Consider the following 24,044-nt stretch of genomic DNA (forward strand, 5'->3'; position numbering starts at 1 on the left):
GTACAATACAAGTAGAAAAGGAAGGAATTCCCTGCTCTCAAGGATTTCATGTGCTAATAGAGAAAGACACCATAGAGAGATTGTTTTGGCAGGAAATGAATCAGATAGAAGGGTCTCTTAAGCCTTAGAGTTCATTGGCAAAGCCAATAGCAATGCATCATTGGAATTGCCATAAATGTTTCTACTTTGGACCACATCAGTTACAAGAACCTCCTATTATCAGGTTTTTATATTTACAAAAATCAGGTTTTTGTAACTGTGGCTGAGGGGTCTGCAGTCCCCATAGAGGCAGACAACAGGACATGTTTCCACAAGAGTTGCTCTCCTGGACAGTGGCTTCAGGGCTGAGCTAACAGATGATAATTGGTCTGTGGTTGGTTTTGGTGGCAACAATGACAGTGGATTCTTTTTTACAACAGTTGTTCTAGAGGATGATTGTTGAGAACCCTGTTGGAATTGGAATTGGTAGGGTTGGAAGGTAGGGAGGATTGCAATTCCAAAGGCTTTTGGTTCTGGGTTCTAGACTCCCTACCACCATGATCATCTGAGGGGATAGGATGCTACTGGTCTGATTTGCTTGCACATGCTGCTCCTAATCTTTTCCTTAGTTTATCTTGTTTCATCAATTGATTATCTTGTTTGTTTCTCTAGTGATAGGTGATGGTAATAGTTATGGTGGTGATAGATAGTGATAGTAGGAATGCTGTTCCACAGCACTGAAATCCCCTCAAATCTGAAATGCTCTAATTGTTATTGCCTTTTCTTGACCCTGAACTTCCCTTCCCTCATCTATAAAATTTGGGTCACAATATCTAGAAAATCTACTTCAAAGTCATCTCATAAGTATTTGGTATACTTGAGAGCACTTTGGAAATGTGCACAATTGCTAATATTTACTATTATGATATCAGGTGTAATTGTGAAAATCAATTCTAATTTATCATTCAAAGATATCTCTTCTCCACTCATACAAAGCCCTAAAGATACTAGCATGATCTCTTATAAAAATCCTTTCTCCCTTCTTTCATCTTCCTCATCTTTCTTACAATGTGACCACTCAAGTTGGAACCTCGATTCATGATTTTAGCTTTCTGGGAAAGAAAAAGGACACTTTCCATGGTCTATGGATTAAATATTTCCTAACTTCCCTGATCTGGAATCATATTTGAATGAAAATTACCTAGCTTGTCTTACCCACAGAGGGGAAAACATCAGTCTGGTAACTGAATCAAGAATCACAACACTGTCTAATCCTGTTTCCCTATTTACTATGTGACTTTGGAGAATCCCTCTTCTATCACTTCACTTCAGGTTTTGATATTTAAAATAAGGAAGGTAGACTCCATGATTTCTAAGCTCTTTTCCAGTATGAAAAGAGTGTATAATTTGGTTTCATCAAAATGGTTAAGAGACATCATGATGAAGTAGATAGAGAGCCCTGAATTCCAAATTGAAAGATCAAAGATTGAAAAGCTTGGCTCAAAGACTCTCTAGATCTCTGTTCCCATCTGTAAAGTTGAAAAGTTTGGCCTATGTGATCTTGAAGGCTTCATGAAATTCCAGTATTCTGAGTCTAAGAGGATTAGTGGTGGTGATTTGTTGTTCAGTCATTTTTCAGTCATGTAAAATTCTTCATGATCCCACAATTGGGTTTTCTTGGCAAAGACATGGGAGTGCTTTGCCAATTTTTTTTCTCCAGCTCACTTTGTAGATGAGGAAACTAAGGCAAATATGGTTAAATTACTTGGCCAGGATCATATAGTTATTAAGTATCTGAGGCCAGATTTGAACTCAGGAAAAAGAGTCTTCTTGATCACAGACCTGGAGCTCTATCCATTGTATCACCTAGCTATCCAAGATGATTATTTAGGTTCTGTCTAATCTAACAGATAAGATACTACTCTAGAAAGAATACTGGACTTGGGAGTCCCAAGACCCAACATACTGCTTCCCTTAGTTTCAATTCCTCATCTGTCAGATAAGGATGATAATATTATCATTATCATTATCATATAATATATCATTATCATTATCATATAATCATTATCATTATCATGGAAGGAACTTCCTTCCATGTTTGTTGCAAAGGAAACATGATTTAAGGTACAAACTCTATGGTGCTCTAGAAATATGAACAGTTAGGGAATAGTTAAAGAGTCTTGTATTCATGCTACTTATATATAATTCTGAAATAATAGGCTTAGGTTGTAAAAAGAGTTTCCAAGCACTTAGTTTTATAGTTGAACCCTTCTACTTTACCCACTTGGAGCTTGACATTTCTCTGCATGACCTAGAAAACAAATGCAGGAAATGTGATTAGCCTCCCTGAACTTTTTCTTGGCTATACCAAGAAATAGGCTTATGTATGGTGTCAAATGCCCAAAACAGACAATGAAAAAGAAAGCCTGGTTTTGTTATTGCCATTACTGCATAGAGCTTTAACCTCTTTGCCCATGTGTCTCTCTAAACCAGGCTTATTTTTAAAACTTTTGATCTTACCACAGGCCTACTTGTAGCTACATTATCCTCTTTCACATACAGTTTGGATCAGCTAAACTGGCCTGTTTGAAGGTTGTCACAGGTGATTGTATCTTTTGCTTCTTGTGCTTTTGCACATACTTAAGCCTAAGATGCACCCTTCCTCATCTCCTGTCTTTTAGATCCCTTTCCTTGTTTCCCTCAAAACCCAGAGCAAAAATAAGCTCCCAGACCAAATGTAAGTCTTTTTCTGATCCCCCAAGTGCTAATGTCTTCCTCCAAATTAACTTGCATTTACTTTGTACACACTTATTTTATATACACCAACATGTGTATATGGAGCACATGATTTCTATCCTTGTAGAATACAAGACTGTCATTTTTGAATTTGTAAGTCTAACCCAACATAGCACTTGACACACACTACCTACTTAAATTCTTATTGGTTAATTGATTAATAAGCACTTAATATTTATAGCTGTAAGGAACCTTTGTGATCATCTCCTCTTGCATCTAGATGGAGCAGGGAAGAGATTCTTGGCCCTGGAGTCAGAAAATCCTTAGTTCAAATCTGCCCTCAGACATTTACTACTCTATGATCCTGGGCAAATCATTTAACCTCATCTACCTCAGTTTCCTCATCTATAAAACGAGCAGAAAGGGCAGTGTCTTTGCCAAGAAGCCCCCAATTGGGGTCACAAAGAGTCAGACAACAACATTTTCTTATTTTTAGAAAAATGATGATCAGTGAATTGAGATGTTGCTCAGTCACAGAGATGAATAGCAAAGGGGTAAATATGGGGCCTCAAACTTAGATTTTTCAGTTCCTAATCCTGGGCTCACTTTGTAGAAAAGGAATCTTTCGGTTTTAAATTTTCAGGTTAAGCTCAGGGGTGATCACAGAAAACCTAGGGTTTTAGATTTGATTACAAATGGAAGCTTTCCCAGTTAACTATTTTGGAATCTGTAGAGAAAACAGGGGAGGCGGAAGAGGGGGAACAACATGTTTGCCAGGAAGAAAAAGAAAATATGAGCTCTCTGTGTAACTTGGTAACAGGGAGTGGTTTATATATGAGAACATGTCCATCTGTTGGGATATAAATAACTGGATAAAAAGTTGCTGTGTGTCATCTTTGGGAATGACATATGAATAGTGTGAAAGCACTAATCATGTAGCAAGAGTCCAAGGGCGACAAACAGCTCCCAAACAGGTGGACAGTAGTACATCACTTTCATTCACCATCATCAACAGAGCCCATTGTTAAAGATATTATAGAGAGCCTGAGTTTTTATGTGTAATAAAAAATTATACACATAAAAGGATACATACACACACAACACACTTGTTTGAAATGTCTGTTTTTTGGACACCAAGGATTCTGTTACTGTCTTAGTGGATTGTTGGAAGAAGAACAGATCTGACTTGATGATTTTAAGAAATCAGATGATGTACACTGTACTTTAGAAGCACATGAGAAAATGGCTTAATGTGAAGCACAAAGTCAAGGGAAAAGTGTGTGTTTTATCTGCAATACATCAGGATCTATGAAGAAATTATGCAAAACAAGGAAAGAAGATGACAAATGGACTTTTTCTTTAGAACTGTCTTAGGTGTTATTTTATGAGAAAATTCTAAAAAAGAAGTTTATAAAGAAAATTCTATGAAGTGACTGAAAGAAGCTGAAAAATAATTTTTTATGATTGCTGAAGATATGACAAAAAAGGATTAATCTTGAAGATAAACATTAAGATTTTAAAGAAACTTTAATCATTATATGGAGTGAACTGAATTATTCAAGGCTGTGTTTCCAGAAAAATAAAAGAATTATCTACTAATATATTGGAGGTTTGATAAGATTAATTATAGACAAAAATGTTACAAATGACTGTCATGTTTATTATTGTTAATACCTATTAGTAACTTACATATACAGGTAGATTTAATATTTAATTATAAATGAATAATTCCTATGAGAAAGGAAGTTTCTCTAATTCCCTAAATAATAAATCTTTAATTAAATAGTGTGGGAGTTTGAGTCAATTATTGAGAGAGTTTACAAGTTTATTAATGAGAAATAAATTATCTAAACTCAGCCCTAGGCTGCTGCATAACTCGAGGATAAAATTAATTATATAACAATGAGTTAAATTACAGTCTACATGTATGTGGTCAGAACCCCAGAAGTCCATTTAACCCTGCCACAAGTAGGAGGTACATATATTTTCCTTGTAAACATAGTTTAGAATTCTTTCCACCTTTCTAATCTACTATCACTTTGCTAAGAGTTAAGAGGCATGCTTTACTATCAGATCTCTGAAGTTATGATTGGATATTGCATTGATCAGAGTTCTGATGTCTTTCAATATTATTTTTTTCATCATTAGGGACATCCTGTAAATTATTTTCCTGTTCTTCAGATTGACAGATGACACAAAACTAGAAGAGATAGCTCAACAATGGATGATAAGAGTTGAGAATCCAAACAGATTCTTGACAAGTTAGAGCATCAGACTGAACATATAGCTATAAATTTTAAGTTTTCTTCTAAGGTTCAGAAAAAAGAAATCAAGTTAAAGATGAGGAATACAGGGTTAGACATAATTATTTTGAAAAAGACTTTGGGATTTTAGTGGATTATAAGCTCAATTTGTCAGCCAAAAAAAGCCAAAAAACGAATACAATATTAAATTTCATTAAGAAAGGCATGGTTCTTAAATTGCATCAAGAGAGAGAAAGACATTATGGAAAGGGAATAAGCTTCTACATAGCCAGATCACACAGCTTATAAGTGTTTAAGGGCAGATTTGAATTGAAGTGCTTCTGACTCTAGACCACTTGTAAGACCTAACCACTATTAGAAAATAATCTTGCTGTAAATTCTATCCCCTTTAGACTGCATCCAGACTGTTTGATTGCTGCTGCCATACCTTAGAGGAATATTGATCAGAACATGTCCAAAGGAGAATCACCAGGAAAATAAAAGGTCTGGATGCTATGGAATAGGTGAATCAATTGAAAGAATTTCAAGTTATTTAGTTTGAAAAAAAAGAGACAAAGCAGTTGAAGAGGGAGGCACGAAAGCTGTGTTAAAAACTGAGGATTTGCCACATGAAGAAGGGATTAGAATTATTCCTTTTGGTCCCAGTGGGACCTGGAAGAACCAGAAACAATTGGTAATGTTACAAAAAGGCCAATTTGGTTTGGCACCTCTTTAACAATTTGAGCTGTTCATAAATGGAATAGGCAATCTTTCTTGTTATAGAGGACAGGATATTATGCCATGTCCTACAAGAATATCCTTGCTCTCTTGCATAAAATGTTAAGAGCTAGGAGGAACCCTAGAGACTATGGAAAGGAAGCTGTTTTCTGCCCCCAGAAAAATGATCCCAATGAGAAAAACACAGGATACATGTGAGAGACTGGGCTTGACCTGTGGGTAGGCACAACTCAGCATTCGTGGGAGTTACATTCATCATGCACAATACAATAACTATAAAGCATGCTTTTTTTCCCCTAAATGAACCAGGAGCAAGATTATTTTATTAGGGTAAAATTGCAAGGCATCCTTGGTCTATTAAATAGTTCTCTAGTAGACTGACTTATCTACTAACCTTTCACAATGCTCAGGGCTAGTTTGCTTATTTATGACATGTGCTTTTTCTAGGTCTTTCCACAATTCTATCGATAGAAAAAGAGTACAAGTCCATCTTTGATAATGTGTAAAATATAGACTTCTCTTTTTCAGGAGATACATTGAATGACTATTTGTTCACTTGGTAAACTGTACAAGAGGTATTCATTCTGGTTTTATTTTTAACTTAAAGTATTAACCCTGCCCTTTCTGGATTTCTGTTTCATCCTCTGTCAAATAAGGGGCATGGAGAAGCAGAATGCTAAGTTTACTCTAAGTTCTATGATATATTTTTATTACATTAAATTAGAGAAATAATAATTCATTAATAACTAGAAGGAGCCTTAAAACTCTCTACTGCAATATTCTTCCCATCCCCCATCCTTTTAAAAATTTATAAATAAGGAAACAGAAACCCAAAGAGCAGATTTGCCCATTTGATTTTGCCCTTACTCTCTTCACCACTGAAATATTTTTTAAATTAAATTTTACTTTTTTTCAATTGCCAAACATTAATTTTTTCTGCTTCCTATCTCTTTCCTCACTAGCAAAAAATAGAAAGAATATATTTGTAATGATCATGCCCAGTCAAGCAAAACAAATCGCAACACTGGCCACATCCAAAAATGTGTGCCTTCTTCCACTTCTATTTAGTCCGTTCCTTCTCTGTCAGAAAGTGTCATTGGTTATTGTATCAACCAGAGTTAAGTCGGTTAAGGTTGTACCTTTTTCATAGGATTGTTGTAAATTTTTCTCCAGTTTGTACTGTTCACTTTTCATCAGACAAGTCTTCCCAGATTTCTCTGAAACTGTCCCATTATTTTTTATAGCATAATGTCATTGTACCATATTCAACCAATCCTTTACCAATTAACACCGCTTTTGATTCTAGTTCTTTACTACTGCATAAATAATGTCATAAATATATTTGTACATTTGGAGTATTTCCATTTTTGATTTCTCTTGGGCATAGGCTTAGTGATGGGTATTGCTAGGTCAAATGGTACACACAGTGTAGTAACTGTCAGGATTACCATTTCAAATCGCCTTCCAGAATGGCTGTACCAGTTCATGGCTCCACCCATGGTGCTTTCGCTTCATCTGTTTCCTCTCTCAAGTGGTTTTAATTTTATTAAAAATTATTATTACATTAATAGAAACTGACATTGCACAAGTAAAATATGAAGGCCAATTGAATTTTTTTTCTCATAATTCAACGATGGAACTTCAAAAAATGAATGAAGATTATAGGAAGATTTTGGCTTTCTGAGTAACAGAATTTCAGATTTTCAAGGTAACAAAAAGGTGATCCCAGTCCAAGTTGTATCTCAAATGCTATTAATTTCTATAACAATAGAAAGCATGGGATAATAGAAATGGTTTATTGGATTTGGGATCGGAAAATCTGGATTTCCCTCTTAGTTCATTTAGTTCCCTATATAATCTTGGGTATATTTTTTAAATTACTTCTTATTTCCGTGATTTCTATGGTCTATCTTGTCTCCATTGGAAGATCTCTAGTTAAAGAGAATTCATTATAACCTTAAATAATCCATTCTACTTTGGGGCAGCTCTAAATGTGAGGAACAGTACCTTTCTCAGTAGTTTCTATTACTTTAGGGCCAATGTTATCTAGGGCCAAGACAATGATACTATAGAGAGATCTCTCTAGGAGAGACAATGATACTATAGAGCGATCTCTCTAGGAGAGATCTTCAAATATTTGACAATATAATTACTTTGTTGCCACTAAATCTGCTTTTTTCTAAACATCTTTAGGTCATTTAACTGGTTGTCCTATGGCATTTCTAGTTTTTCCCCATCCTGCATCCCTTTTCTGGATATGTTCTAGTTTGTCATCATTCATGAGAATCTAATGACATGACTTTGCTGGTTCTCTGGACTACATGTCTCTCTTTTAATGCATCCTATGATTGTTTAGGTTTCTGGTTCACACATCACACTATTGACTTAGACATATCTTGTAGTCCATGTGCACATTGTTATGTGAATCATTTTCCCACTATATTTTATCTATGCTAAACTTACAAAATTGAGTTTTTAAAAATCCAGATATAAGGCTTCAAGTTTATCCCTATTAAGTTTCTTTTTTAGATTTTGCCCATTGTTCTAACTTGCCCATTTTTTTTTTTTTGGCCTCCCAATTCTGCTGTCTAGCACAGTTCTCTCTCAGTGTTTAATGGGTACAAAAGATTACCTTTCCCAACTTGTACCTCAAAAGCAATCACCTCTATAACCAAAAAGCAATGTAACATATGGCAATTCTCAGGATATAATTGTTGTACCTAGGGACATTGAGTCACTCACTATTAGGGGAGGAAACTAGGAATCAGGAGACCTTGTCCAAGACTCATGCTAATGGGTCCTGGTGGGTCACCCTGAATGAGTTACTTCTCATCTCAGAGTTTCTATTTCCTCACCGATAAAACGAGAAGGGAAAAAAGTTCCTTTCACAAAACTGGTTTCCAAAAATCTATGACTAGAGATTTGTTTCTTTGGAAATAGAATTGGAATAGAGAATAAAGGAGACAGGAAAAATGCTTGATATGATACCTAGCACATAGTAGGTGCTTAATGAATGTTGAATGATTGAAATCTTACCTTTACAAACAAAGCACTTTATATGAAAATATTTGTTCTGGACTCGCAAAACTTCTCCTTTGCACACATTCCCACAGGTGTTACACAGAATCGCAGTACTTGATGGCTTCTCCAGGTGGCTGTGGACAGCCTGCTGTTGAGATACTGTTAAAAGAAAAAACAGGTTTTTAAGGATGATAATTTTACTTACAAAGGGAGACAATGTTCACCACACAAGGAACAGCTCTTCAACAAATAACAGAAACACAATGGAGTAAAGAAGATATTTTTATTTTGAAAAGTTGCCATTACTATTATTATTATTAATAATACTCTACTGAAATACTATTCTGATGGATCATTGAAGTACAAAGGTGATCTCAGGTTTTTGAATGCTATGCTAGCAAAACTTAAGTTTTGAAACTCCTACTGAGAAAGAACTTTGAATCAGACCAGGTTCACATTATATATCTGTCATATAAGAATCTGGTTAGCTATATTTAGAAAGGCTCGTGGCTTATATCCCTATAAGAATATAGGGAAATACAACAGTAAAAATGAATATACAATGTACAACATATGTTTTTGAATACAGTCTATTATAATAGAAAGGATACTATATTCTAAGAAAATCGGAAGGCATCTTGAATTTAAGACCTTGTTCTATAGTTCCTAATGGTATAATCTTAGAAAAACCATTAATTTCTCTGTGCCTTAATTTCCTCATTTAGAATTAGACTGGTTGGTGGCTCATTGGATAGAGCACTGGACTTGGGAGTCAGGAAGACATGAATTCAAATCCTATCTCAGACATTTACTAGGCATGTAACCCTGAGAAAGTCATTTAACTTCTGTCTGATTCAGTCTCCTTATCTATAAAATGGAGATAATAATAGAACTTCCCTCATAGGGTTATTGTGAGGTCCTAAAATGAGATAACTTATGTAAAGTGCTTTGAAAATTTCCAAGCAATGCATGCTAGTTATTATTATCACTCTTATCTAAAAAGTGAGTTAAATAATACTTACATGACCTATATAATAGAGTTATTGTGATGAAGCGCTTTCCAAAATTTTCATATACTATAAAAACTAGATTTATCTCCCTTATTTACAATATCTATAGAAAGAATGTTTAAATATCTGTATCAAATATCATTAGCTAGGGTTTCTTAGCAAAGTTTTTCCTTTTAGGGATAGTTGCTGAAACCATGATATCCATACGCTAATTATATAATCTGTGAGATTAAAGACAATTGACCAATGTATGTGAGTAAATAACCCACAGAGCTGATATATCTTGAACAATACACTGAGAATAAGAGGAAGAGAACTTGGTAGGTGAACCCTGGGAAACTGCCTCCAATGATGCTAGATGATATAACTTACAGATGCCATGTTCACCAAAGAATAAATAACCCAATGGAAATGGAAAGATATGTGCTGGACATGAGTGAGATGCAATTCATTTCTAACCAAGAACTTCCCAAAAGAAATATCCTAAAAGGATAAGGGCATGAAAGGAAGAGAAGGGGTCAATATGTTCCATCCAACAAATATACCTCACAATTCCGCTAGTCCTTATGCTATTAGAGTGGTAAGAGAGCTCAGAGAATATTGGGTGGATCCCTCTGGAAGGATTATTGGTAAATACAGACAAGACTAAGGGGATAGAATGCAGTTTGCATTATTATCCACACTGATGACATCATGGATTCCTTGAAGAATGGTAGAAAAAATAAGAAGACAACTGAGAATTTACAAAGCTTGAATGTAAAACTTACATTTTCAAATGATGAAAAGGAGCCTTGGTCCCTAGAGCAAACATGAGCTTGACTCATGGCACAACACTGAATAGGAACAGGTCCATGGAATGGTTCCAATCATGGCAGATGTCGAGTGTGATTTGTTTATATATTCATGTTTTGAGTCAAATCATGGATTTTGTGTTGAGTATATAGATTTCAAAGATGGTCTCTGCTCAACTCTCAGGAATTATTTAAAGAGATATACATTTTCCTCCCTCTATGAGTGCCAACATATAACTAAGACAATTCTTCTAAATATTGAAATTCAGCTAGAAATTACTTGTGAATGAAATTTCAAACAAATATCTATTTGGTCAACTTTAATGTTATTGTAATTTTTAAATATGCCTCATGACTTCATCCGTATACATATTATTTCTTTAGGGGGAAAAACACTTTTAAGTTCCTCTTTTCAATCAGTTACAAATTAATTTACATATTACTTAATACATAAGTGAGTTAAAATCTTACTGCCATCTTGTGACTTAGAATAGAAATTGCAAGAATTTACATGGCTACATTATTGACATTCCTGTTTAATTTAGGATCAGGGATCTAGAAAAGACTTTAAGATATTGTGTGTAAGGCTAAAATTTGAAGGGACCTTAATGTCATAGTTGTGAAGGACCTTATGAGATAAAGAGTCATAGCTAAAAACCATATTATACAATAATGGAAGTTTTTTTTTTTTCAAAACATAATTAATATATTTAAAGAATTGCCTTCAACCAACTAAAGTTCAAAGAAAATTTCTTAAATGACTATGTAGTTATATTTTTATCATGTTTGACATATATTGGACTACTTGCCATCTAGAGGAAGGGGTGGGGGAAGAGGGGAAAATTGGAACACAAGGTTTTCCAAGGGTTAATATTGAATAATTATCCATTCATATGTTGTTGTTTTTTTTTTTTTTCTTTTTGCTGAGGTATTTGGGATTAAGTGACTTGCCCAAGGTCACACAGCTAGGATGGGTTAAGTGTCTGAGACCAGATTTGAACTCAGGTCTTCCTGACTTCAGGGCTGGTGCTCTATCCACTGTGCCACCCAGCTGCCTCCATGCATATGTTTTGGAAAATAAAAAGCTTTATTTAAAAAAAAAAAGAGTCATCAATGACGATGAGCTTTGAGGCCAAACTATAGAATTTGAATGGATTTTAAAATGTAAGGTGTTTGAATGAGAGGATTTTTAAATATGCATAATGTGAAAGCTGGAAGGGACCTTAAATATTATTTAAGCCAACTACCCAATTTTTGAGAAAAGGAAATGAGGAGTTAGAGAGACACCTCGTTTATTCCACTGCCTTCCTCCCTATGATCACTCTGAGTACTTAGCTGTGTGTATGTGACCATCATCCCTCAGGAAACTAAATTCTTTTTTTTTTTTTTAATTTAATAGCCTTTTATTTACAGGTTATATGCATGGATAACTTTACAGCGTTAACAATTGCCAAACCTCTTGTTCCAATTTTTCACCTCTTACCCCCCACCCCCTCCCCTAGATGGCAGGATGACCAGTAGATGTTAAATACATTAAAATATAAATTAGATACACAATAACTATACATGACCAAAACATTATTTTGCTGTAGAAAAAGAATCAGACTCTGAAATATTGTACAATTAGCTTGTGAAGGAAATCAAAAATGCATGTGGGCATAAATATAGGGATTGGGAATTCAATGTAATGGTTTTTAGTTATCTCCCAAAGTTCTTTCTCTGGGCATAGTTGGTTCAGTTCATTACTGCTCCATTGGAAATGATTTGGTTGATCTCGTTGCTGAGGATGGCCAGGTCCATCAGAACTGGTCATCATATAGTATTGTTGTTGAAGTATATAATGATCTCCTGGCCCTGCTCATTTCACTCAGCATCAGTTCGTGTAAGTCTCTCCAGGCCTTTCTGAAATCATCCTGTTGGTCATTTCTTACAGAACAGTAATATTCCATAATATTCATATACCACAATTTATTCAGCCATTCTCCAACTGATGGACATCCATTCAGTTTCCAGTTTCTAGCCACTACAAAAAGGGCTGCCACAAACATTCGTGCACATACAGGTCCCTTTAGGAAACTAAATTCTAACATGCTACTCACACGTGGTCATTTCCTGGGCTGCTGACCTGTAGGAAAGCTAAGGCATTTGAAAAGAGCAGAGTCACATATTTTAAATCCCGGATGGATCATATTCTGTTCGATGATGAGTACGACCTATTCTAAATGGGGTGTGTGTGGACATGAGCAACTAATTTCCATGAAGACTGGAAACAGGCCATGTTCCTGTTTATCTGAGCAGGAAGTAGAATTCACTTGTCAGCTTTGCCATCTGAAAGCCCGCCAGAGGAGAAATCGGCTTTCTGCAAATGAGTCTAGTTGAAAGGGATGCTTGAGTACTCAAAGGGGCATTGCAGCCTCACCATACTGGCGAAGGAGGAAGGGGAGGATAAACACTGCCGTGATTTGCAGGATAAACACTGCCCTGATTTGTTGCACGACAGCTAAGCATCAAGATATACTGGCTCCGCTAGTCCATGGTTTAAACAGTGATTGAACAGATGGAAAAAGGTTGAAATGGGGGGTTCAACACTGATGCAGAAAAGTCTTTGGCTTCCAAAGCCGCTCAGCCAGAGTGAGTGGTAGAAGCAACTGGGGAAAATGTATTTCTTTGTTTAAAAAGTGAATGCGAAATAACAAAATGTGCCTTGGGCAAAACGAGTTACAAGGCAAAGTTTCTCTTCTTGTGCCGGCACACCCCACCCAAAATGACCTCTCCTCCGTGCCCTGTTTAGCGCCCCCATTTCCCCAGACAGAGCTATCTATAACTAGAACAGTGTTGACACATGGGGCCAGCAGCAAAGAAGGAAAAAGTGCCCGCGGATAAAGTTTGAAATTTGCGATGGGAAAATAATGCAAGAATTAATTAAAGCAAGTTCAGTTAAGAAGGAGGGGAATTAATAACTAGTTCAGGTGCCGCCTCATTCAGGAAACTAAATTGCTGCACTGCCTTCTTGAAATCAGCCACAAGCTGATGATACCATCTCCTAAGTCAGAGAGGAATGGTGACCGTATCCATGGAATACCCACCCTAAGAAAATTCCAGATTCTGGAACCGAAGATGAAATTTAACAGATGAAGCTCTAGAGTCATATCCCTAGTAAGTGGTAATACCTACAATCAAACTGACGGATTCAGGGTCCTAGTCCGAGGTTCTTCCCACTATGCTTTCCCCAGGGGATTGTGTTGACTGTGTGAAATAATGTATATAAAATTATTAATGGTAAAGCACTATATAAATGCACATAACGCTAATAACATCAGGTCTGTGTATGATACATGATTGGTGATAAGAAGGAGGAAAGTTATTACCATGAGACCATGGGCATATCATCAATTTTATATCCTAGTCCTCCTAGAGTAATCCTGAAATCTAAGCTCTAGAGTTGAAAGGTACATGAGGGACCATCTAGTCTGACCCTTTAATTTTTAACACTGTATATTACAAATAATGCTTTAAGCTTCATAGGTGCTTCTTCTCTACCCATCATAATAACTCTGTGATGTAGGTAGTTGAAAGAATATTGAATTTATAGTCAGGAGTTTTGGGTTTGAATTTTATCTCTGTTGCTTATTTTCTGGGTGTTTGAGCTATCAATCAGCAAAAGTCACTTCTGCCTTTGAGGTTATTTCAGTTTTCCCCATTCAGCTCTAAATCTTTGTGATCTCAGATGTGTGATTATATATGTCAAACCATTTGCACTAATTCAATCTAATACACAAGTGCCCAGTTGGTAGCCATCATGTTCTCCTTCTCTTCAAGAAACTCAAGTATATTAAATCCTACCATTTTGTTTTTATCATTATATTAATTGATGAATACATATTAAGGTATAGAATGGGCAAGAACACTCTAAAAACTTGGATTCTTAGAATGCACTTCTATTTTATGAAAAATGGAGGATCCCATAAGGCTTTTTACTTTTTGGGCACCCATTTCTGCAAATGTAAAACAAGTGGTATGGTCTAGATTTCAGCTTCTTAAATTGTGGTCCATGACCCCGTATAAAGTCTCATAGATGAATGTGGTGGTGGTGGGGGGTGTCACAAAATTATGATTTATTATCAGTAAATTTATATATATTTTTATGTATCTATATATCTGGGATTACATAAAAATTTCTCAGGACAAAAGGGATTGGGAATGGAAAAAAGTTTAAGAAGCCCTGGATAATTTTCAAGATCCTCCCCTAGTTCTAACATTTTGAGCTTTAAAGTCTTTTTCATTTTTGACAATTCTATATTCCAGAATCTCTTGCAACTCTGTCCTGTTATTTTATGCCATTTTGTTTTTCTCAGTCTTGGTTTTCTCTTGTGATAGATGAAGGCATTGAACTAGAAAATCCCTAAAGTCATGTTTGGCTATGATGTTCCATAATTCTATGACAGGCTAGGAAGTGACAATCACTATTACAATCAAACAAAAAGAGGGAATCTTTTTGCTGACGAGACTGAACTGAGTCAGCAAGGGCATATTTCAAATAAAAAAGGTCACTGCTTTTGAAAACTAAACTACTATCAACCAGTCGTGTCAATGACAATATTCATTGATAAAGGAATCTAACAGAAATCCATAGAAATTCTCCCAGAAATTCATTTCAAAATTAAAAGTATTTAAATAGTGTTTCTCCTTTGTTATATCTTACTCTATGATTATTCTTGATGACTCAATATCTTTGATTTTTGCTTCTGTTTTTATAAGTTCTTTACATTTTATTTAAAAGTAGCAGTAATTTATATCCTGATTTCTGTGTTCTGTGGCTTTATTTTCTTCTTGGTTACTTGGTTACATAAAGGCAATATCATCAAGAATATGCTATCAACTCAATCTTGATATCACTGACATGAGATTTGGGTTTATAAAATCTGATTTTGGAGAAAAGAAAAAAGCAAAGTGATGGGCAGAGAGCTAGGACTAGGGGCAGCTTCCTGTATAGCAGTGCTCAGAGAGACATTAGTGATACTTTTAAATAATAATTTTAAGATAAGTATTTTTAATGCCAGAAAAATCCCACTCTGTCTAGCTTGAATTTATTTGATAACTAGTCATGGCCCACTTCTATTTTGTTAAATTTTGGTATCAAGGCTCAAAATCACAGAATCCAAAAGAACTCTTTCTTTGCATAAGCATTTATATGACAGATCACAATGTCTTTAGTCATTCTAAAATCAATAGCCATTGACTTTGTTTCCAGTTAATTTGTTTGGGAGCAGGAAGAATTTGGACTGGCCATCAGGAATTCAATCCTTACAGAACACATATAAATTACCTTGCCTGATTATAATCCAATAAACTATGTAGAAAAGTTTGGGGGAGGCCCAAATCTAGCTATACATAACTCAAAGTCTAGTACACTGTGTAATGAGGAAGTGTTCTAACTGGCTGAAAAGCCAAAAGATAATCCAAGGAAGATTCTGAATCAGGATTGAGTTCTTTTATAAAAGGAATATTCTTCTCTCAGCTTTTTTTCTCTTGCTGGTGAGTGAGACAAGAACTGCAGAGATGCCACATAGGGGAGTAGTAGTCAGTTGCATCCCCCCGCCCCAATCCAAATATCCTGGGTTCAGGGATGTTTCTTTTGTGTTTGTTATTTCTCATTCTTATGTGAATGAATGTCTAAAAATGGAATTGCCCAAGTGCAGATCACGTGCACTCAGGGGAGCCATCAGAACCACCAAAGGTCCTCAGCAGCAGGTCCAAAGAGCAGGCAACCTGGATGTGGTAACAGAGGCCATTAGAGTAGGTAGGTAATGACTACATTTGCAAATAAATGTAGAAAGCTGATCACCCAAAGATGGTAATGACTTGGACATCATGGACATGATTTTTGAAGAGAAATGAATCATCTCTACACTCCAGGAAGATACAAATATTTAGAGTCCAGCTGAAATATACCTATACCTAAGGGAACCTTCAGGATGACTCCATAAGGGAAAGACTCCAAGGACCAAAGTTTGTTGGGAAAGACTCCAAGGACTACATGTTTGTTGACTATTTTATACTTTGGTATCATTTCAACTTGGACCTCTGCCTTCTCCAAGTGGAGACTGCCCACTTTCAATGAGCCTCCCATTCCAGACAGCAATTTGCCTGGTCTATCACATATTGTTTCTGCCTTACATGAGTGGGTTGGGACAATAATAGAAAGAGCTTTATAAATAGTGTAATGTCATCCACATCAGCTTAACAACTCGAATTTCTGTAGCACTTTGAAGTTCACAAAGGGATTTATACTCATGACAACCTTGTGTGAGAGTATCAATATTATTGTTCCCATCTGATGGATGAAGCAACTGAGGTTAAGGAAAGTTAAACAAACCTACCCATAAAAACAAACCTAATGTATGTCAGTGAGGAAATATGAATCTGTTTCCAAGTACCCTGCTCTTTACATTATATTTAAGCTCTCTCTAGTACAAATAGTTTCTTCTACTGTTCCTCACATAACAGACTTTGCCATTGTCCACCTAACTCATTGGTTTCCTTTTTCTGGGCACACTTTAGTTTATCAATGACCCTCCTAGCATGTGACAGTCAGAATTAGAAACAATGCACCAGATGAAGACTGACCATAGAAAAGACCAATGGGATCATAACTAAGTCCTTCTGCATGAGAGACTTCAATTCCTATAGTCTACGATGTTGCTTACTATCATCGCCATGTGGAACAAAAAATTTAGAACAGTAACTTCATTTAGACTGTCTGGCAAAGTAACACCAAAAATTCCAGTATCCCAATATTCTTTACTTCTCCTACTTCCACACATACATAGAATATAGCTGTAGGAATACAGCTGTTGGCAATTAAATTGACAAACATTGATTAAGAATTTGCTTTGTGTTAGGCACTGGAGACATAAAGATAAAAGGCCAAAGGGTAGTAAATTCTAAAGACTATACAAAATAAAACGAAATCCTGGATTTTTGTAGCACATATAGGCTTCAGTCGAGAAGGCAGTAGTACCCACTATATACCTCTCAGATTGGCTAAGATGACAGGAAAAGATAATGGTGAATGTTAGAGGAGTTAGTTAGTTAGTTTAGTTAGAGGAGTTAGAGGAATGTTAGTGGGACACTAATACATTGTTGGTGGAGTTGTGAACTGATCTAACAATTCTGGAGATCAATTTGGAATTATGCCCAGAGGGTTTTCTAACTGTGCATACCCTTTGACCCATCAGTGTTTCTATTGGGCTTATATCCCAAAGAGATCATAAAAGAGGAAAGGGAGCCACATGTGCACAAATCTTTATGGCACCCCTTTTTGTAGTGGCAAGAAACTAGAAACTGAGTGGATGCCCATCAGTTGGAGAATGGCTGAACAAGTGATGGTATATGAATATTATGGAATATTATTGTTCTGCAAGAAATGATCAGCAAGATGATTTTAGAGAGGCCTGGAGAGACTTACATGAACTGATGTTAAATGAAATGAGCAGAACCAGATCATTGCACACGGCAACAACAAAATTATACGATGATGAATTCTGATGAACTTGGTTCTTATCAACAGCAAGGTGTTTCAGGCCAATTTCAATAAACTTGTGATGCATAAAACTATCTGCATCCAGGAGAGAGAACTGTGGGGACTGAGTGTGGATCACAACACAGTATTTTCACTTTTTATGTTGTTGTCTGCTTGCATTTTGTTTTCTTTCTTATTTTTTTCTTTTGATCGGATTTTTCTTGTTTAGCATGATAGTTGTGGATATATGTATAGAAGAATTGCACGTTTAAGGTACTTGCTGTCTAGGGGAGGGGACTGGGGGAAGGAAAGGGAAAAATTTGGAACACAAGGTTTTGCAAAAGTGAATGCTGAAAAATATCTATGCATATGTTTTGAAAATAAACAACTTTAATCAAGAGAGAGAGAGAGAGAGAGACAGAGACAGAGACAGAGAGAGAAGTCAGTGAGACAATGATATTAAATCCAGATAAAAGATGAAGTACTATTTTAAAGAACAATGGAACATTTCAGTAGATACTTAGATGGATATTGGTAGGAAACAGCACTTGGATAAATTAGAAAGAACTGATGGGGGAATCCCTAACCAAAACATGGTTAACAATTGCTAAACGAGTTCTAAAGTAGAGCTCTTTCAGGCCCTAAGTTGATTTTAACACTTGATTATTTTATTCTAGCCTTAGATCCTATGTATCATCCCAACTCAAATCTCTTATGTTCTAAGGCTCCTTCCCTGATGTAAATCCTATGTTTATTATGATGCAGTACCCATAACTACATACAGCTGATTACTCACTTATTCCGCTATCCTTGAAATTTTTTCCAGACGCTTTGTTCCACTATTTCACTAAGTATCTACTGAAATTGTACTTCCTGAACAGTTATTTCCTGACTTTTTTTGGGATCTTATTTTGGAGAATGAAAACCCATCTAGTTTTTCCCCCCAGGTGGCAGTGATCTAATCAGTTTATCATCATTTTTCAAAAAGTAGATCAGAACTATAATGAGTAATATAATGAGACTGATTTCTTTTCCCAGTGAAACTAGAATTTTTGCATTCAAAGGAGTGCTGCCCCCTTCAAAGGAGTCTTGAAGAAGCTGAATGTTTATTTCTATGGTATTATCAGTATTCAAAACTTCTGGAGGACTCTTCTTTGGCCCTGCTCTTAGAGCTGAGAAGGCATGCTTTTGAGTCTCTTTAGTTATACCAAATCTTCATCATGGGAAGGTTTATTTGATTAGGAGGAATGGAGGGAGGGGGAGGGGAAGTCACTAAGAGCTAAGTCTAGTAAGTAAGTGAAGAACAGGTTGGAAGAATAAAATTTTGGGACAAAATGACACCATATACTAATGAAGATGGTTTTCAATTGTGCTTGTGAAATAGCAAGCAAAGACATGCAAGAGAAGTTCTATATGTTTTTAGGGATTTTATATTACTATATATTCATATCTTAAGAATTAAAGAATTTTTTTCAATAATCTATGGCAAATTCCATATATGATTTAATTGTACTCTTTTTTAAGTTTTATTTCAGTGTGATTCTTTCCTTGAAATTTTCTTTATAAAACTAATTCAGTCTTTCCCAAAACATTTATATGTATATATGTATATGTAGACACACATACCCAATATATATACATACACATCATAGGCATATATGTAATTGTAATTCTCAATTTTGTTTTATTATTAACAATTTATATCATTACATTTAACATAATAAATAACATAAATACTACAACTATCATTTCTATAGGACTAAACAAAATTCTTTTCTCATAATCATGAGTTAAGTAGGTAAAGCTATTATTATTACCACTTCACTTACATAAGAAAACTATAACGGTTCTCTTGTCTTCCATTACACTCTCCACAATTACATTCAATTTCATATCACTATTTCCTAGGATTGAGGGGTTAGGTCCTTTTGACATTAGAACAGTGAAAATAATAAGAATAATAGGATTTCTATAGGATTTTAAGGTTTACAAACTATTTCTCTCACAATGTTCCTGTAGGCTAGATAGTACCATTATCATCCCCCATTTTTCACACAAAGAAATTGAGGTTCAGATATATCAATTAATTTGCCAAGAGTCACACAGTAAGTGACAGAGCCAGGATTTGAAACAAAGTTTCCTGATTTTTAAGTCAATCTTCTTTTTACTAGGTCAATCTACCTCTATAAATGAACAGTTGTTGTTGAGTCATTTTTCAGTTGTGTCCAACTCTTCATGACCCCATTTGGTATTTTCCTGGCAGAGATCCTAGGATGATTTGCCATCTCTTTCTCCAGCTCATTTTATAGATGAGTAAACTGAGGCAAATAAGGTTAAGTGATTTGCCCAAAATCACATATTTAGTAAGTGTCTGAACAAAATAGTGCATCTTGGATATTCGTTTCCCAGTGGAATGGGTGATTTTAGAGAAGTGGTGACAATTTTTTAAAGTTCTGCCAAAGGGTTGACCCCATTAAGGTCTTTTTAGGGGTGAGGGGAGCCTTTACTTTTTATGAGCCTCTAAGTTCCTACACAAATGCAGCTTGAATGGAAGCTTCTTCTTTCTATGTTCTGAATCATCAGTTCTGTCAGAAAAGGGGATTCAGCAGAGACAGCTTGCCACTATCTCCCCAAAATGGAGTCAAATTTCAAAATACTGAGCTGTTCAGAGCTGACTCTACCTCTACTTAATGCAATCCTAAGGAATATTCTCCTTTGAGTCAGGATATTCTGTTTTCCCATTTTAAAAGTCAAATTTAAGAGGCATCTTTTAAGTATCTGTTGTGTGCCATGCAATGGTCTTTGGGAGAGATTACAAAGTTTATAGAAAACATGAAAACTGCCCTCATGAGGTTTCTAGCCTAGAAATGTACTATTTCTTCATTAGTGTAGAGATTATTATGAAACTCTATCTCCTTTCCCCTTGAGAATGCATTGTGACTTAACTTGGAAAATAGAATCCACATCAAGAGTCTGATTTTTAATTTCTGGATCAGAAAGGAGGACAACAATGGCAGGCAGTGAAATCTCTTCCACTGTCATTACTTCAAGAGAAACTGCATAAGCCCCTGTTAAATTATGGTCCAGACTAACCATATTGATAGGAACAGTCAAAAAACTGGCATTATAGAGCACTGTTCTGAGAAGTATTTAAGTTTTACGTAGATAACCACTGAATTATCTTTCAGTTCCTGAAAGTTTTTTGTTCCATCTATCCTTTCACAGCCATAAATCCCTTTAGATTTCATTTACCATATATCCAAAAGGATTTACCTCCCCCGACCCTTGACTACCTGGAACTACTCATTTGCATATCTTCCCCATTAGAATGGAGGCAGGACTGGGACTATGGTTTTGCCTTTTTTGCAACCTCATTATTTTAGCACAATGTCTGGCAAATCAACAAGGATTATGAATCAATTACCATATGCCAGATACTATGCCAAGTGTTGGGATACAAGAAAAAATAAATACAGTACCTGCCCTCAAGGAGATAAAATTCTAATTCAAATTCACATGATGGTGAAGTCTAAACAATAAAGGATGACTGATCTGAACCTTTACTCAATGGAGGAGGAGCTCATCAGTGGAAAAAGGTTGTCCCAGGGACCAAGGAAGAAGACAATTTAGTCATGTGAGTGAAGTGTGGACAATAGCAAGTACTTAAATACATGTTTACATGCTTGTTTATAAGGATGATAAAAGCTCTGATTGACCAAAGGATGGAGTGGATATTGGTAGGAAGCAGCACTTGGATAAACTAGAAAGAACTGATGACATAAATTGGGGAAAGAAAGGGAATTATACAGTGGAGAAGTCTGGGAAGGAATCCTGGTACTAGCTAGATCTGTACAAATATCAATCATTCCTATTTCATGAGTAAAGTGAAACATAGGAGAGTTCCTATCATGACAATAAACCAGGAGACTTTGGTTTGAGTATTGTTTCTGATACTTCCTGGTCATGTGCCAATAGAAAAGTCACTTCATCTTTCTAGGCAGTGGATAGAGCACCCAGTTTGAAGTCAAGGAAGACCTGAATTCAAAACTAGCCTCAGACATTTACTAGCTGTATAAGTCCAGCCAAATCATTTAACTTCTGTTTGCCTCAGTTTCCTCATTTATAAAATGAGGATAATGATAGACTGTACCTTCCAGGGTTGATGTGAGTATTAAATGAAGTAATTATTGTAAAGCACTTAGCACAAATGTCTAGCACATTGTAAGCACCAGAAATACCTATTTTATAAAACTCTTGTGGGACTCAAATTGAATAATGATTTTCTGAAGGGCTTTGCAACCTTAAAATGGTCTCTAAATGTGAGCCATGATTAGAAATATTGTAGGGCCGTTTATGAGGATGCAAAGAGATAATAGACCCCAAAATATTGTAAAATAATTATTTAGACAGGAACTATTATCATCATTCTAGTAGAACTGTCTTTTGAAAGTTTAATTCCATCTTTGTTTCTTTTTACCTTTATTCTAAGGGTTTTTTGTGATTTATATACATGCTTTTTGAATGATGAGTGAATTATTTTATACTTTTCTTGTAATCCTGGACATTCCTTCACCTCACAACTACCATTCTTTTTCTCCTATTAAAACCATTTTTAATTTTTTATTAAAGCTTTTTATTTCCAAAATTATACACAGTTTTTAACATTTACCCTTGTAAAACATTGTGTTCTAATTTTTTTTCTCTTTCTCTTCCCCAGCCCCCTCCCCTAGATGGCAAGTAATCCAATATGTGTTAAATTTGGGTAATTCTGCTATACATAATTCTACATTTATCATGTTGCACAAGAAAAATCTGATCAAAAAGAAAAAATGAGAAAGAAAAGAAAATACAAGCAACCAACAAAAAAAGTGAAAATATTATGTTGTGATCCATATTCAGTTCCCACAGTCCTCTCTCTGGGTATAGATGGCTCTGTCCATCACAAGACCTTTGGAACTGTTCTCAATCACCTCACTTTTGAAAAGAGTAATATTCATCTGAATCTGAATTGATCATCATATAATCTTGTTGTTGTTGCTGTGTACAGTATTCTGTTGGTCCTACTCACTTCACTTAGCATCAGTACATGTAAGTCTCTCCAGGTCTTTCTAAAATCATCCTACTGATCATTTTTTATAAAACAATAATATTCCATAACATTCATATACCATAACTTATTCATCCATTTTCCAACTAATAGGCATCCACTCAGTTTCCAGTTCCTTGCCAGTACCAAAAGAGCTACTATAAACATTTTTGCACATGTAACACTAATTTTTTTTAATTCCAGTTTCTAAATCATTTTAAATATGCTTACTTGAAGCACAATGGCATTTCCTTTAGGAAGAATAAAATCAATTTCTATTTTTTTTTGCCTGGACATTTTTTAGTCAGCAGTATCATAGTAGCCTGTACACACCAAATCCACATTATCTGATAAGGTACCTAATATTCAGTCTCTCATTGTTCATTAAAATAAGATGAAGGGCAAGAGGAAAAGAGAGATCTAAAGGAAATAGAATGACCGGCCTGGGCCATATTCCTACTTGCCATTCTATTTCTTTCTGTTACTATTCCTTCTATTCCCACTTGAGCACTAAAGAGAATCCATAGGGGCATAAAAAGGAACTAGCCCCATTCCTGTCTTATTTAGAGGGGACTCTTAGCCTAGGTTTCCTTCCTCTACTTTTAGCATCCACACATGGCCCTTTGATTCCATAAAGGCTTTTTAGGACACATTTTCTGTTTCAGAATCAGTCCACTCTCCCTCCCCCATGCTCAATGTGATGGCTCAGAAAGCAATGCCAAATTATTTGAGTAAACTAAATGTTTCCTCCCTAACCTACTTTAAGGATCATGTTTGCTAATTATAATGATGTTCCTAGGAAGTCACTCTCCCTTCAGGAGGTAGGCAGGGGCCTCAAAATCATCCTATAAACAAAGGCAGTCTAATGTCATAGAAAGTATTCAGAGACAAAGAGCCTGGCTGGAAAGATTAGAAGGG

The 24,044-nt window shown here is 35.6% G+C and overlaps 1 protein-coding gene across 1 annotated transcript in view; it reads right to left on the bottom strand.

The window, feature by feature from the left end:
* ABLIM2 (actin binding LIM protein family member 2) overlaps positions 1 to 24,044 on the bottom strand; it is a 225,631-nt gene that overhangs the window by 182,649 nt on the left and 18,938 nt on the right. The window contains exon 2 of the mRNA XM_031942738.1: positions 8,733 to 8,876. Within this exon, the coding sequence (XP_031798598.1) occupies positions 8,733 to 8,876 (144 nt within the window). The remainder of the gene's footprint in view (positions 1 to 8,732; positions 8,877 to 24,044) is intronic.

The sequence above is a fragment of the Sarcophilus harrisii genome, chromosome 6 (genome assembly GCF_902635505.1).
Source record: "Sarcophilus harrisii chromosome 6, mSarHar1.11, whole genome shotgun sequence".
Lineage (NCBI taxonomy): Eukaryota > Metazoa > Chordata > Mammalia > Dasyuromorphia > Dasyuridae > Sarcophilus > Sarcophilus harrisii.